The following is a 15,555-nucleotide window of genomic DNA, read 5'->3' as shown; positions in this document are numbered from 1 at the left end:
CGAGGATTTGCGGGAGATGTTGTTAACAGTCGTTGACGGAGGAAGAATCGAAAATAAGCTGGAATGGAAGGTTGGAAAGATACGATGTAAGATAGACACGAAGAAGGGCAGAAAAGAAAAATATTACCATCGGGATGGGGAGCGGAGATGAAATTAAGTGGTCGCGATTCTCCGAGAGGAAGAAGAGAGGGCAAAAAGAAAAACACGGAGAGGGAAATCTCCGGTTGAAGCGTATCTTTGCAGGCTTTCGAGGACGAAAGCTTCTCCAGGCGCGGATTGGGGTGTCGCGCTAGAACAAATTTTCGTATGCAAGGGTTTTACGTCTTTAAAAACGTTCGGTCACCGTGGCCTAGTTTTGTCTTTCGTATTTTCGTTTTTCCTGCTTGGAAGATTAGAGACATCGGTCCAGCGTAGGACAAACGAGGGTTGACCCGCAATTAACACGCGGCCTTCCTTCTCTACGTGTGTATATATCCAGTGAATGCGCGCATCTCCGCGTGTTGACCGTGGGAGTAAAGAGCGGACCGAGATGGACTCGCTGGAGCAAGTACGAAAAAAGAAAAGCCAACGGTGACGCTAATTGCGCAATGGCCGAGTAGTAGCGACCCTTTAGAGCAGCTTTCTCGCGTACTAAGGAGCTAGCTGAAAAGGAAACTGACGAATGCAGATGCTTACAGACCACCTTGCGGTTCACTGTACTGGTTCTGGCCGTTTCAAGTGCCTCACATAATGTAACCACCGGTGTAATGATGCTTTGGTACACTTCCTCGCGATAATCACTTCTGGGCCGCGCCACGGACACGAAAACGCAGACTACGTTATCTTTGTTCGCGTAAGAATGTGAGATCCTGAAAGACAACTGAAATCTTTAATCAACGAAAGAAAAGTTTCGTTTGATACGAGAAACTTGGCGTTCGTTCTCGTTCGACGATTTTGAAAGGCGAGTCTCGCCGATCCATCGCTTTAAACGAATCAAAGAGCAAATGTATAGCACGCGACACAACCACTGGCGTTTATATAACCAGATTCAGGGAGAAGAAGCATCAACAAGCAGGGGGAACTTGGATGAAACGCGGTGCAAGCGTGGTTTAATCCCCGGATTTCGGAACGTTTTAAATTCCAATTATAGATCGAGAGGGAAGCTCACGCGAACCACGTCGCTCGTATGTGTAAATATGCGCTTCGATTGTCCGGTTGGTCAATAAAATGCTGTATTCTGAATATATGTCTGGCAACGGGGGCCGATGTCACGTGGGTGGGAGGCACCGCTAATAATTAAATGCCGGCCGGATTGGTCCGAACGTTGTTTTAATCCTGTCATTACCCACAATGACGATAGTACCTATGCCGCGGTCATTCATTGAGGCGAGTCAATTACGGGAAAGCATTATCGAGTTTCGAAGGGTGTAAAACGGAAATAATGATATTTTGATCGCGACCGGCCTACACGTGCTTTCAGATCGCACTCACCGATGTAAACCCCTTTGTCAAAGTGACGAAGCAACAAAGAATGTGTGCACGGTCAAACGCACCGCTGATTTATGCACACCGACAAATATTCGTCAACGTAATTCGCCAACCGATCGAATCGATTGATTGATTTAATGAGAATTTCCTGCGAAATAAAGAAGTCCAGTTCGCGTCCTCTCGTTGATAAAACCGTTCAGGGGCGAGTATTATTTCGCTAAATTCCGTACGCGAGATAAATTCGCATCACGTTCACCGAAATAAATGTCCTTTCAGATCGTTGACAGTTAACGTAAAAACTGAGAACACGATAATTCTATCGATCACGAGTGAAACTATTTGAATGTAGAATTCCGTGGATAAAATATTGTGATATACGTCGACACGGCTTTCATCACACTTCGCTGTTTTCCTCTCAAACGAGACTCTTCTAGCGCACAGACCCTTGTTTTTATTGATATCGCGCGGAGATGATAATTAATAATAGTGCGATGCCTACCGGTGGTACGATCCGTATAAGGTACATTGGCCGTGATTTATGGGAGCGTAATGAAGCCTGTTCCCCACAGGAGCCTCGAGAACCGAGACGATATATGCGGTTGAAGACCTACCAGTAGGGATGCGAAGGAACGAACGAAGGAGGAACGCTGGAAGATACGTACTTCCTCCTTAGGTGCAATAACGCGTGTCGGATTAAGGAGAGAGAACTCCATCTTTTAAAGATGCCTGACATTGTAAATCACGCATCGTGCATGTGTAACTACCCGCTTATTTTCCGGATGAAGGGAGACTAATGTGTCCAAAACGGCGTCTTTCTAAATTGTCCCTTACATGTACAACATTTTGCTTAAAGACGCGTCGTTTAAATTAATTACGATTAAATGCAAGAGTCGCATTCGTGAAATAAACTAGATGAAATCGAATTAAATGTTGACGAGTATGGTACAAGCCCTTTTAGAGTAATAAAAAATACAACGACGAGATAGTACATAATAATTTAACGATATAAAATTCGTATTCGTCGTCTTCTGGCCTGTATGGGATTGGTATCGAATTGTGCACGTAACACCAGGTAAGGCAGCGACGTTTTAAAGAAATGTTTCTCTCAAGAGAGAACAGTCGGAAGAAATTGGTTTGACGAAAATTTATGCAGGGTCGAATGGCCGGACACGACATCCACGAAGAAAGGTACGCCGTGCGGCTTGTTTTATATTCCGTGGTTGGATAACACGCAGCTCCGTTCCTTCTTTTCTAGATGGCTCTTTTTAAAAATTTACAACGACGTTGTACAATCGACGTCCCTTCCCTTCGAATGATACCAGAAATAATACGATGTACATCTCGAAATACTATAAAAGTTTCAATCGATGGGGATACGTCGGTTCGCTTCAGATATAAATCAAACATGAGCGTTAAAAAATTAACAGAGCACGATGATCTCTAGCCTGGCTTTCGGCAAATACGAGCACGAGTTTGCAAGCCGAACTTTCGGTGTTCGTTCGCGAACCGAGCAGTTAGGTAACGCGTTTCTTCGAGCATTAGCCAGCAAGAAAATTTACATCTTCAAAAACGAAAGGATCGCGCGATGGGCGTTCTCAACGATGCGGTACGAAGGTGATAAAAAAGTCATCTCAGAGCGGCGAGTTGGCGAGAGATACTTTTTATGGAGTTGTTCCGCAATTTCCTCTGGACAAACTTGCCCGTAATGGACTGTATGCGTCATACTTATTCCGCATGAAATAACAATTAAACGCATTAATTAACAATAAACGAGGATTTCAGCACGTCGTGCATCGATAAACGCGGGCCACTGGCACCACGTTCCTCAAGACATAAAATCCAACCCACCAATATAGAGTCGGAGCTGCATGACCCCCACGTCGCCATCAGAATCCGCCTACAAAGAAACGAGCATTGTCGAATCCCTCGTAACAACATAGACCACTTTTAACGAGCGCAACTTCGCTGCACCGCGCAAACCAATGATATTTATCGCGCTGGGAAATTCGTGTGCTTCTCTAATTACGTGTACTTGTTTATTGTTACATTTTCACTGGCGGTTTTTCGTGTTTCGCCTCTTCTATCTACATCCGTGCAATTTGGAAAAGAACGCCGTTGCCTGTTGCACCGGCAGCCTCGAAGATCTCGAACTAATTTTGTGGTGGCCAACTATTTTTAGACGACTATCAGGCTGAAAGTTGAAAAGACATTAAGTAAAATGGAAAATTACTCGCGTTCTTCGCGTCCGCGATTAAGCGTATTCTTTTCGTCCGAGCAGAAAGCCTTCGAGCTCATTCTCGAATAATTATACCAGCCGCACCGCTAACCGACCAAATTCTTCTTCGACCGGGCGAGAAGGGTCGAAACCAAATTACCAAATTACCCGGTGAATTGCGCGGCAAGAAACACGAAATTGCCGGTCGAAAGAGGCGAATCGACACTCGCAACGAGAGAAATAACAGGCCGATGTGCCCGCTGGAAATAAAAGGGCCAACGCAACGGTCGTTTCAACTTCTCGATATCAATCTCGTTGACGAAGAGTGTAAGGACAGAGGGGTGAAACAGGGGTATCAACCACCAGATCAACGGCGTCGGTCAGTCTGTCGTTACGACAAAAACAAAAGGAAAAGATGTGGACGAAGTAACGCGCGGCGAACGTACGAGTGTAGGAAACGGAAAGAGAAAGACTCGCGAGGGTTGAATTGGACACGGTCGCGAAACCACTCTGTACCTCCCGAACTACGTGACGCCCTCGTTATCGACGTCCCTATACGCAGAACTCATTTGCTTAATTGCCATGATTACCAGCAACGCCGACGTCGGAGAAGCCCGCTATGAGTTTCAGTAGAAGAAGGTGGCCACTACTTGGCCACTTTTCCAACCTATGCGATACGTGATTCACGGAAACGAATATAGGTATAGCCATAGTTCACAGACGTATGTAAGTGGTGCGACTACCCCGCAGACGTAACATTCGGGAATGCAAGGTACGATAGAACGGAGCCGACTACCTGGAGCCGCACGCACTAGTCCTCACTGGAGGGAGGACGCCCAGTGGAGGGTGAAATATAATCGGTCCGATGGAAAAAAAGAACAAGAAGAAGGATCACGACATAGCGTTCAAGCCGTGGGATTCTTTGCTTTTTTACCTTGGCTTTGCTTTGAATGACGTGTCGGCTTTTTAAAATTACGAAAAAAAAAGAAAGTAAATCCTACGAAGCATTAAAGCGTAAATTATTTTGTACGATCGACCGCGATTAGTAGACATTGATCAGCTTATTGTGCTTATTGTTGCATTTGCTGAAAAGTGTTCACAGAAGATGTTATATAATTATTTCTTTAACCATCGCTATCTTTTTTTAAACTTTGCTCACTGGTATTAAAAGTTATGTAGCTATTCCAGATCTATGGGCTACATTATGTATAGCCTGACTGAACCATAATATTCTCTGAGCGCTGTTTTACATCGATTTTCCGTCTCGAAATACATTTTCTTTATAAAGTAATTATAATTTAATATCCGCTGAATCGTATCAAACGAAATACCGTAAGTAAAATAGCTCTACGTTATCCGAGTGCGTAACAACATTAAATTCGAGCGTTGATACGTTTGTATAATTGCACGGGGCGAGCTTTGTACTAGAAAGTTCGGAGACAAAGCTTTTTCAATTGAGTACAGGCACCGCAAATCTCGTTTCGAAATAACCAAATAACGAACGGAACGATAATTAACAAAATACCATGGCGTAAGCTCATTGTTATCACGAAACGATTGTCAGTAAAACGTGATTCGACTACTAACGCCGCAGAATGAAATAAAGAAATAATCGTTGCGGTTGATTATGTCGTCGCACGCGAGACGAAACTGCGGATTAATATACGTACGTAAAAATATACGCCGGTATAAAACTCGTCGTACTCAATAAAAATCTACTGATAATCGTCGATTGAAAACAAAATAATTTGCATAAAAAGTATAGGCAAACACAGCAGGTAGCAGTCAACTTTCTGGCTACCATTTGAAATCCGAAGGTAAACGATAAAATCGTGTCGTCACGTCGACAGCATAAAATAACACGATAAAAAGGCTGCAGCTATGTAAAAATAAATGTACACAGTAGGAAATAGAGCGACGAAAATAACCGAGGAAAATACAAGCGCTGGCTGAATTTATAGATCCGATGCAATTTTTTTTCTGGAAGTTTGATTCTATATTTAGTACATCTGGAGTAATTGAAAAATTCAACATAAAATATTAAACAAATAATCACAGATGGATGATCGAAGAAATAATTAAGATCGACTGTGTATGCTTCAATATATCGACCTTTATTACGTATTCATTGTATTTTCACGGGAAAAATGATATCGCTAAAAATTTGGCATTATCGTTATAAGTATCTTTCTGCATTAATCACGCACTCGTGGATACGCGATGACCAAAGTGGACAGTCGTGAAACTGTTCCAATTGCTCTCTCGTTTATTATTCCATTAGGTACTACAATAGTCTTCCCGTTATAGCGTCAAGTTATGGGAGCTGCAAATTATTTACGGAGCAAATATACCCTTAACGTTCGCATATGCAGATTTACTGGATCTACTTCAGCTCATTATCGCATACGAAACACGGAACTCTCCTGCTTTGAATAAATAAATGTGTTTGGCCACGATGCTGACCACAAAAAGGATCGTTAATAGTTTCTTGATATTTATAATTCGAGCATGCACTTAGGCAACTGTATTTCGATTTATGTATAAAGAATTTAATCCTGCTGTAGGCACAAATCGTGAAATAGTTCCGCATTATCAAAATTCAAGAACAGGCATTTGAATATGTCGTTGTAAAAATTTGGATAATATTCGCATGCTCGTTTACAGTCAGGTGCAAAGTTAATCTCCAATAACATAGGCTGTATCGTATCTTCTTTCCATTCGAGGATCAAATCGATCGCGTATATAGCCCTACTTTGTGGGCTTTCCGCAATTCCTTTCGGTGGTTTCATCGCGACTGCAGCCTCGAAAATCTCTCTAAACATGTGCAAAATTTTTGGCTCGACACATTCCTTCCATGAAAAGTCGGGGTACTGCCTCTCCCATTCCACGATAAAGTCCGCGCACTTTATGTGACAAAGTGGTATGTCTCCTGAATAATTCATAACTGTGAAATGTTGTTCGTACACGTCGAAATTATTTAAAGCGAATTCCTTATTCGCAAATCTTAAGAAGAAATTTTTGTAGACGAACACTTGTAGAGGTTGTACACATTTGAGCATTACTACGTATCGTATGTCGAACTTAACTTTTCCGATTTCCGGTCTGTCGTACAAAACGGGATTTGTAATATATTTTTGCGCTATCTTCGGACCTGTGCTAGGCAATCGTAATATATGGAACAAATTTTTCGTAACGTGTGTATCTAATCCTCTAGCTAGATTCCAAGGTTTACAAATCCAATGATTATCTAAATTCATTAATTTCCTCCGTTCAAAGTATGCAACAAATTGCACTAATTCTACATTTAGGTTGTATGTAGTTGGTAACCAAGTTGGATAAGTTTCGAGTGTATTGGGATTGAAGCACTTTTCACCTGCTTTTCTTCTACATATAATCGACAATAAATCTTTAACAGTTAGAACATTTTCAAATGGAAATTGGTTTACAAAAACGTATGGCGATTGTGTGCTTAACCTTTTATAGTCTTTGAAATGTGAGATGTACCATAAAATATCTGCCTGGTTTTCATCGGCCACAATTTCAAATGCAGGGTCATTTAGATATTCATTTACATATGTATATTCTGAAAAAACTTTTAATTTCGTACCTTTAGCTCTTTCAGGAGATTTAGAATCCACATTTTCTGGTAGACTTTCATGAATACGACCTGCCAAAAAGTATTGTTCATCTGGTTCAATTTGCAAGAAGCTTTCTTCGATAAATGATATTTCTATCCAAGGTAACAATAACGCTTTCTGTTTCCTTTGGTCTCTTGTTTGCCCTTCTATAAAATTTCTTGTAACTTCTTCATCGTAATCAACATCTTTTATAGGAAACAAAAGTGTATAAGTAACACCATCTGGTAAATGCAAGAAAGGCACTGTTCTAAAGTTGGGGTTATCACTATGATTTATTGCTGATCCTACTTCATCCATAATATACCAAACTGGCATTCTATCCTCTATGGAACCACTATTTATAGCAAAAGATTGATTGTACCTCCACATTTCATTTAATACAAATTCTATCTTTTCATCTTCCTCTGCATCTGTGTCAAAACCCATTAAGGAACACATACGATCTAATAGATCTGGAATAGTTGATAAATTTTGCCTTGCATTGTTAACATCATATGTCCATGCATGATCTATCAAATAAATATTGTTTGGATCCTTAACAGCAATGCCTTCCTTATGACAAACAAAGAGCTTCCAAATAGGATCCTTTGCACCCTTCTTATCAGTATCGTAATCAATCCTCATTAATTGAAACATTAGACCTGAATCAAATACCTGGTACTGAAGTTTTTTAAATAAAATGTGCCAATATATTCTTGGCACCCCAGAAGATTCTAATTGAGGTTGGTGCGTTTGAAGAAAAGTATTAAATAATCCTACTCCGTCCATTGTATACAACTCAAATATAATCTGAAACATGGAAAATGCAGCCACATGATTCTGACACTTTATATCTGGACAAATTAACCTAGTTCTATAAAAATTATTACAGAAGGATACAATGTCAATGAAAATTTACCTAAATCTTCCTATCGATAACTATAGATATATTAATTTTTGAAGCGAATATTTATATAAATTCTGAATCTTACAAAATCACGAAAATACTGTACAACATAACCTCTCCTTTCACATTGAAACAACATTTACATATGTGTAAATGTTATGATTCCAATGGTGTCTCTAATCATATTTTAGTATAAAATATTTGCATTTATTTTTTAATTGAATCGTTTACTTTTCGTAACAACTTCGAATATACAGAAACATTCGATAATTGAACAAAAAGAGCGCACAAAGATTGTACCGTCGCAAACCCCACTGTTTTTACACCCAGAGTTTACCACGAATCTTTGCAGCTCGCCGCGATCGAATAGTGTAACATAATTCATTGTCAAATATCGCTGAAATAATATATTTAGATACTAATTTAAAAGAGAAACATTTTTATTTTTGGCCTTTTTAAAATTAATCTTTCACCAACGTATTTGTGACATCTTTCTGATTAAAATGAGACCAAACACGATATAATTTGAATTACATTTACTTATTCATATGTATTTAACTATCATTTAGTAAGTAAGCAAATATTCTCCAAATTACATACGTTGTGTTTAGTGTCATTTCAATCAGAAAAATGTAACAAATGTGTTCACAAAAATTCCATTGATCATAAATCAAAAATAAAAAATTTTGATTTTTGAGTTAAAGGTTTAGCGTGTTAAGGTCTACCAAAGCTTGTGGCTATGTAGAATACAATTGTTTCTACACCTGCATACTTGCAAAACTTGGGACCCGATTTTTGTGCAATTGTCTAATGTTTCCGTTAAAAATTATGAATGTAAGATTGCAATTGGTTATTGGATTCATAGGGAAATTGCATTTAAAGTAAGATATAGAGAATTTTGTTTTTCGTTAATACGTTGACATTCAAAAATGAGGTATATAGAATATTAATGGCTGATTTCGTTCTTCCTGTTGGCGCTTAAAGTGTGTTCACTCTGAGCCGGCGTATTGAGAAGTGAGTTTTTCTTTGGCGGCCTGATTTGTATACATATAACCGTAGTGAGTATTTAGTATTATTTCTTATTAAGTATATTAATAATAATTAATTCTATTAATGGCTATGATTTAATTATTAACTTTCTGTATTAACCTATCTTTGATTGAACTACTATATAACGTGCTCCTAAATGAATCAATGATCTTAAAAAATTTAAATTTTTTGAAACAGAATAAGGACAATATGTGCGTGTAAGGTTAATTATTTCTTCTATCTATAACAGGATAGCTGTTGTTTTAAACGACGACATAAGGTTTTTTGACAAAAATGGTTAAATCACAACCAAAGGAAGGTAAAAATTTAACTTCCAAACACTTACTGAATGTACCAAAGGATGGATTTATACAAAAAAATAAAAATAAAAAATTTAAACAAATACCAACTGGAAAAGTTCCATTAATTAATGGATCAAAGAAGTCAAATAGTAACAATATGAAAAATAATACACCTCAGAAATCTCCAGAAGAAAATAAAGGACTGAGAAAGAAAGATGTTGAAAATCTGCAAGAATTTTTAAAGAAACAAAAAAAAAATAAAAATTTTGGGGAGGTCAAAGAGAATGATTCTATCAATGAAGGAATTGTATTACAGGATAGCATAATTGAAAGTACTGATGAGAGTGAATCATCTGATGGTAATAAAAGTGAAGAGGAAAAAATCTTACCAGATATCCTTGGTGCCAGTCTAGCAGATGATAGTGATGAAGATGATGAAGATTATGAGGAGGACAAAAAAGTACAAGTAAATAAAGGTGTAAAAATGTTTGATGGAGTAAGATCAAATGACAGCATTGTTTCCAATGAAGACAAGGATGATTCTATGACTGAGGATAGTGATGATGAGGTTGATGATGATGATGATTACGACGATGATGAGGATGATGAAGAAGAGGAAGAAGAGGATGATACAGAAGATACAGAATCTGAGAATGGAGGAAAGACTGATGGATCTTCTGTGGGTTCTCTAAAGGTACTTCTGGGAGATAGTCTTTCTGAGGATGAAGATGACGAAGACTTTGATGATTTTGACGAGAATAACGAAACTGATGATACAACTGATGAAGATGAAAAATTTAAGAATGAAGGATCAGGTCTTCTAAAAACACTGGTGGCTGACACTACTATTGAGGATGATAATGATGATGATGATTTTGTTCAACCAACTGAGGATGATGAAGATGATGATATAAGTGATGAAGAAGATGAAGAAGAAGGAGAAGTAGAAGGAAACAGATCATTAAACTCTCGTCAAGATAAAGATTCCTCTTTAGGAGACTTTAAAGAAAATGAACGAACAATTTTTGTTGGTAATCTCCCAAAAGATGTAACAAAGAAACAGTTACAGAAGTTATTTAAGCAATTTGGGAAGATTGATGCTATTCGTTTAAGGGGTAAAATATCAAAATCCCTCGATATACCTAAACGAGTTGCAGCTATCACAAATGATTTGCACCCTAAAATGAAATCAGTTTATGCATATATTAGATTTGAATCTGAAGAGTCTACTAAGAAAGCTTTGTCCGTAAATGGTAGAAAATTTGAAGGAAATTATATAAGAGTAGACATGTCTATGAAATCAAATGACAGATATGAAACAAAAAAAAGTGTATTCATAGGAAATTTACATTTTAGTAAGTATAATACAGGATAAAAGTAATAAAGATTAATTACATGATTAACTAATATTATGATATTATAAAAATGCTATAATTTTCAGATGTTGATGATGACTCAGTTAGGAATCATTTTAAACGATGTGGTGAAATACAATCTGTGAGAATAATTAGAGACAATCAGACTGGAGTGGGCAAAGGATTTGGATATGTTAACTTTAAAAGTGAAGATGCTGTTGCATTAGCATTAGAACTAGATGGCACCACAATTTTAAATAGAGAAATTAGAGTAAAACCAAATATTGACCAAGATAAAAGAACAAAAGGAAAATATGGAAAGAGATATTCTGCAGAAAATAACCATAATTTTTCACATAAAAAATTGAAAAATACTGCAGGTGCATCAGTAACAGTATGTAACATTATTCTTTAAGAAATATTTGATGTATCTGTTAAGTTTTACTATTTAATAAAATATTAATTTACATTTTTCAGATTCGTAATAAAGAAAACGCTGTAAAAAGAATAACAAAAAAACAAAAGCTAGAAAAAAAAGAAACTAGCCCACAACAAGGAAATAACTTTCAAGGTCAAAAATCTGATGTAAACAAAAAGAAAAGTAAAAACAAGTTTGACAAAAAGAAGAAACTTTTGGCTGAAAAACTTATGGCTAAACCGAAAAAATCAAATTAAATAGCGGCATAAAAAGTATACTCTTAAACATTTTCGTAACAATTCAATTTTAATTCATATATCTTATATACTAGCGATAATGACAAATTGCAACCGGTCATATCATTGTGAAGTAAGAAAAAACATGTAATCAAAAGGATTTAGCATTTTTAAGACTGTTATCAGTATGTATTTCTCAAATGTAAAAGAGTAGAAACAAGTATTTAATGTTTAATAAAATATTTTTATGAATCTCTTTCTTTCATTAAATTTTTTACTTTGGAATGTAGTTGTGATGGCAAATTTTGTATATTACATAACGCGCATTTTAAACAAAACCGTTTACCGAAATATATACTACATTCTAAACATACAGGTTTTTTGCAAAAATTACAATCAGCTCCTAATACTAAAACTTCTCCTTTGTTCGGTAAACTAAAAGGATCTTTCATAATATAACATTCTTCTAGATAACTTAATTGCCGCGCGAATGGTGCTTTGATGCCCTTGAAATTAAATCGTTCTTCTAATGAACAACAAGAGCACCTAAATATTTCATTTATGATTTCTTTGGGGTCTTGAACTGCTGATGTTAAACCTTGATTGTGTTCGATAAAATGAGCTTCGTCCGTAGATGTACTAGCGACAGATTCCATCCTATAAAGTAACATTGATGGAAAATAATCTATCATTTTTCCTGACAATATATTTATTTTATAACCATAGATTACAACTTAGTATATATATATAAACATTAACTCGTATTTAACTTAAAAACATTCATTCTTTTTTATTAATGGAAACTTTCTGCAATTCCTGCGGCCACCAAATAGGTTTTGATACTCTTAATTTAGTATCTGATATAGTAAGAGATTGAGCATTCAAAGATTCAATAATTCGCATTAAACCTAATCCATACTGATTTTCAATTCCTCTAAATTTACCTACTATATTGCCAGACTCATTAATAATTTTATCATCATACGAAAAAGATTTATTAGGAATTTCACTAAATAATAGAGGCATTAAACGTTTTCTTACAACACCAGTATGATGAGTACGAGCTGTAAGTTCCTGACCAATGTAACAACCTTTATGAAAACTAACACCATGCAAATAATCACAATTTACTTCTAGTGGCAAAGGTTTTCCTGGTGGTAAATCTTCTACACCTTCAGGAACACCAAGTTTATATCGAAATGTTTTGTAATTGAAGTCATTAGTAGAATGTAATGCATCTGAGTTTAAATGTCTTATTATCTTTTGTCTTTCAATTGTTGATTCTGCTAAAATTCTGATGCCTAGATCAGGAAGTCTAGGATCCTCATATATCATAATATTATCAACTACCTTGCTTACTTTATTATTAAGAGTACCACATGGAAATATTAAACCTTCAAGTTTTTGTTTATTACTATCATTATATTTGTTATTCATATATCGAGTAGGATCAAAGAATGCCCAAACATTTATATTATCTCCTAAATGATCTATATCAATTTTTTTTCTAACACGATACATTTTTAGATGTCTCTGTAATGAATCTACAGCTTGTGAATCACATTCAATATAATATACATTATTTTCTTGGCTTCTATAGATAATAACATCATACATTACTCTACCCTTGACATTTAGAAATAATGCATATAAATTTGCTGCCCCTTCTTCAAAATGCTTCATATCATTTGTAATTAATCCTTGTAAGAAACTTGAAGCTTCATTTCCTTTAACCCGCAGTATACTCTTATTTTTTAGCTGTTCTAAGATTCCAGGTGAAGATTCTGAAGAATCGCATCTAATAAATTGCTTTTGTACCTTTCCAAGTTTATTCAATTTGCACAATGGCAAAATAAATTTTTTGAGGTGTATGATCATTGTACCAAATATCACCAGAACAACGACCAAACTTTGTACAAATTTGACCTTCACGAAAGAGAAAAATTCACACGCTAATATAATATTGTTTATCACATTCTAACCTTAAATTATATTTTTTATCTTTACTGAGGAAAGTATGGATAATCTTACGTTTTTATTTCTGTGATATTTCACACAACCTCTCTGTAAATATGCCGTTATAAAACTTTTGTCCAAATTTATTCTGGATATTTCGATTGCTTTACGACTTCGATTCGTAATTTGGTATGGTAAATCAAATGAGTAGGTAAAAGAAGAACTCTACAGTATACCACAGACTACACAAACTGCTTGTCTACTAGCGCTATCAGAAGCAATTGAACGAAATATCGAACGATATTTCTGCAGATAACATAAGGTCAAAATTTTTAATTATTATTTACTGATTTTGACTACCTGTCTAATTTTGTTTCGGGAGTTTAGAAAACAAAGATTCTTTCGTAGCTAATGACTACACCGATTGACTAAATATAATTTCTATATTTACTATAGCAAATTGCAGAGACAGTACAGAAACACTCCGATTTTTCTGATGTCGATATTTCAGAGCACACACGATACGAGATCCTATAAGATGCCAAGTCTATTTTATGCCTTGATACATATCCAATCAAAATAGACTTTATAGATTTGAAAGCAATATTGTGTATACGTTACAAGATTTAGGCAAAAGTAAATAAGGGGCTGAATATATTAAAGCATTTTAAAATACCACTGTATAATATATGTTTAAAAAGTTCGTTTTATAATCCTTCTTATATCTGGTATCGAAGTAACCGTATATGTATGTATGTACAACAGCTCATAATGAATCACATGCATAACTTGTTTCAACCATAAAAGATAAATTAATTACCTTATTCGAAGGGAGAACTGGAGCAAGTACTTTTAGGTATACAGCATTTGGAAAATGTAAAATCTGGATAAAGATCCATAGGATTCTCTGGATTACGGTGTATCGATATGGTGGAAGAAGGCAACGTATCGGCGAAGAAGGAAGGGAGAGTCAACGCGAGCACCATCCACGAGAAGATCGAGAAGGACGACGAGAACTCAAAGGCAATGAAATAGGAAAGGAAAAACGACGAAACAGTAAGGCCACGGTGTGTCTGTAGACGCGAAGGGAAAGGAAACCGAGTTGTGTGACGGGTTACCGCGCGACGTTGTCGGGGGGAGAGATCTGCGCGCGCATTCCAAGCGCGCTACTTGTAAATAGTTCTATTCTCGGCAAGAGAGTGTAGCCGAGCCGAGAGTGTACGGTCGACACCAGTCGAGAAACCAGCTGGGACGTGAGGCTAACGTTGGAACGCCTCTATACAGAATTCGGAACGAATTTGTGCGAGTCCGATCAAAGCAACCAGTGTATCGCAAGTGCGTACACTAGGCCAAATCGAGTTTGCTTAAGAAGTCGTGAAATCCATTGATACTGCTAGATTAAATACAACTCGTTATTCACCGAACGACGAACAATTTTGAGGTGTATTCGCGGTGATGTCAAGTGCCGCGAAATCATGAATTTCGCACCTTAGAACGAACTTTTCTTCTCGAAATCGAGTGTCTGGAGCTGAAGGTGCATCGCGTTAAAGAACGTGTTGGTTTATAATTCGATATTTTTGACGTACGGTCGCCCGAGATCGGGAAAAATGTATTCCGATGGTCACGAGGTGGACGGCAGCTGGGTGCTGCGTGTTTATGTGACCGATCTTCAAGTGGAGAGAAGCTTACGAGTAAAAGGAGAATTGCACATCGGCGGTGTCATGCTTCGACTGGTTGAAGATCTCGGTGAGTCTTATCGCCTATTTTTTAATATCTCATAGAAACATCTCAGAGATCATTTTCTAATCGACTAAAGGAGGAAAGCGCGCGGGAATTGAAAATTCAAATGATTGCTGACGATTAATTTGTGGCTTGTAATAGGTCAAATTGTCACGTGACAACCTCAGGATTATCGTACGCAGGATCGTAGAGAGGCTAGATCTCTGAAGGCGATAACTTTTTGTTAACGAAACATCGTTCCGTACTCCATTTTTGAAAATATCGAATCAACGTGGTGTTAGGACGATCAATAGACCTTTAAGCGGCGGAATAG

At 36.9% G+C, this 15,555-nt stretch overlaps 4 protein-coding genes across 7 annotated transcripts in view; 2 read left to right on the top strand and 2 right to left on the bottom strand.

The window, feature by feature from the left end:
- Positions 1-5,775: 5,775 nt before the first annotated feature.
- Positions 5,776-14,549, bottom strand: LOC126871884 (tubulin--tyrosine ligase-like protein 12). 2 transcript variants are annotated; one of them, XM_050631195.1, is made up of 2 exons: positions 14,323-14,549; positions 5,776-8,109 (listed from the first exon to the last, which is right to left on the bottom strand). In XM_050631195.1, the coding sequence occupies exon 2, from the start codon at positions 8,086-8,088 to the stop codon at positions 6,232-6,234; it is 1,857 nt and encodes a 618-aa protein (XP_050487152.1). In that variant the 5' UTR covers positions 8,089-8,109; positions 14,323-14,549; the 3' UTR covers positions 5,776-6,231. The 2 variants fall into 2 exon arrangements, with proteins under 2 accessions (XP_050487152.1, XP_050487151.1); XM_050631194.1 differs by lacking the exon at positions 14,323-14,549 and adding an exon at positions 8,219-8,991.
- On the top strand, positions 9,139-11,798 carry LOC126871883 (RNA-binding protein 34-like). Of its 2 annotated transcripts, none has more exons than XM_050631192.1 (4): positions 9,139-9,264; positions 9,486-10,892; positions 10,979-11,286; positions 11,370-11,798. In XM_050631192.1, the coding sequence occupies exons 2-4, from the start codon at positions 9,530-9,532 to the stop codon at positions 11,565-11,567; spliced, it is 1,869 nt and encodes a 622-aa protein (XP_050487149.1). In that variant the 5' UTR covers positions 9,139-9,264; positions 9,486-9,529; the 3' UTR covers positions 11,568-11,798. The 2 variants fall into 2 exon arrangements, with proteins under 2 accessions (XP_050487149.1, XP_050487150.1); XM_050631193.1 differs by having other exon boundaries at positions 9,154-9,220.
- Positions 12,238-13,783, bottom strand: LOC126871888 (putative transferase CAF17 homolog, mitochondrial). 2 transcript variants are annotated; one of them, XM_050631208.1, is made up of 2 exons: positions 13,578-13,783; positions 12,238-13,498 (listed from the first exon to the last, which is right to left on the bottom strand). In XM_050631208.1, the coding sequence occupies exon 2, from the start codon at positions 13,422-13,424 to the stop codon at positions 12,327-12,329; it is 1,098 nt and encodes a 365-aa protein (XP_050487165.1). In that variant the 5' UTR covers positions 13,425-13,498; positions 13,578-13,783; the 3' UTR covers positions 12,238-12,326. The 2 variants fall into 2 exon arrangements, with proteins under 2 accessions (XP_050487165.1, XP_050487164.1); XM_050631207.1 differs by having other exon boundaries at positions 12,238-13,472; positions 13,578-13,777.
- Positions 14,550-14,715: 166 nt separating the features above from the next.
- LOC126871882 (unc-112-related protein-like) overlaps positions 14,716-15,555 on the top strand; it is a 37,007-nt gene continuing 36,167 nt past the window's right edge. Inside the window, exon 1 of the mRNA XM_050631191.1 lies at positions 14,716-15,248. Coding sequence (XP_050487148.1) covers positions 15,110-15,248 — 139 coding nt within the window. The 5' untranslated portion in view covers positions 14,716-15,109. The remainder of the gene's footprint in view (positions 15,249-15,555) is intronic.

Source organism: Bombus huntii, chromosome 12, assembly GCF_024542735.1.
Source record: "Bombus huntii isolate Logan2020A chromosome 12, iyBomHunt1.1, whole genome shotgun sequence".
NCBI classification, from domain to species: Eukaryota; Metazoa; Arthropoda; class Insecta; order Hymenoptera; family Apidae; genus Bombus; species Bombus huntii.
This window is presented reverse-complemented; position numbering and strand designations above follow the sequence as displayed.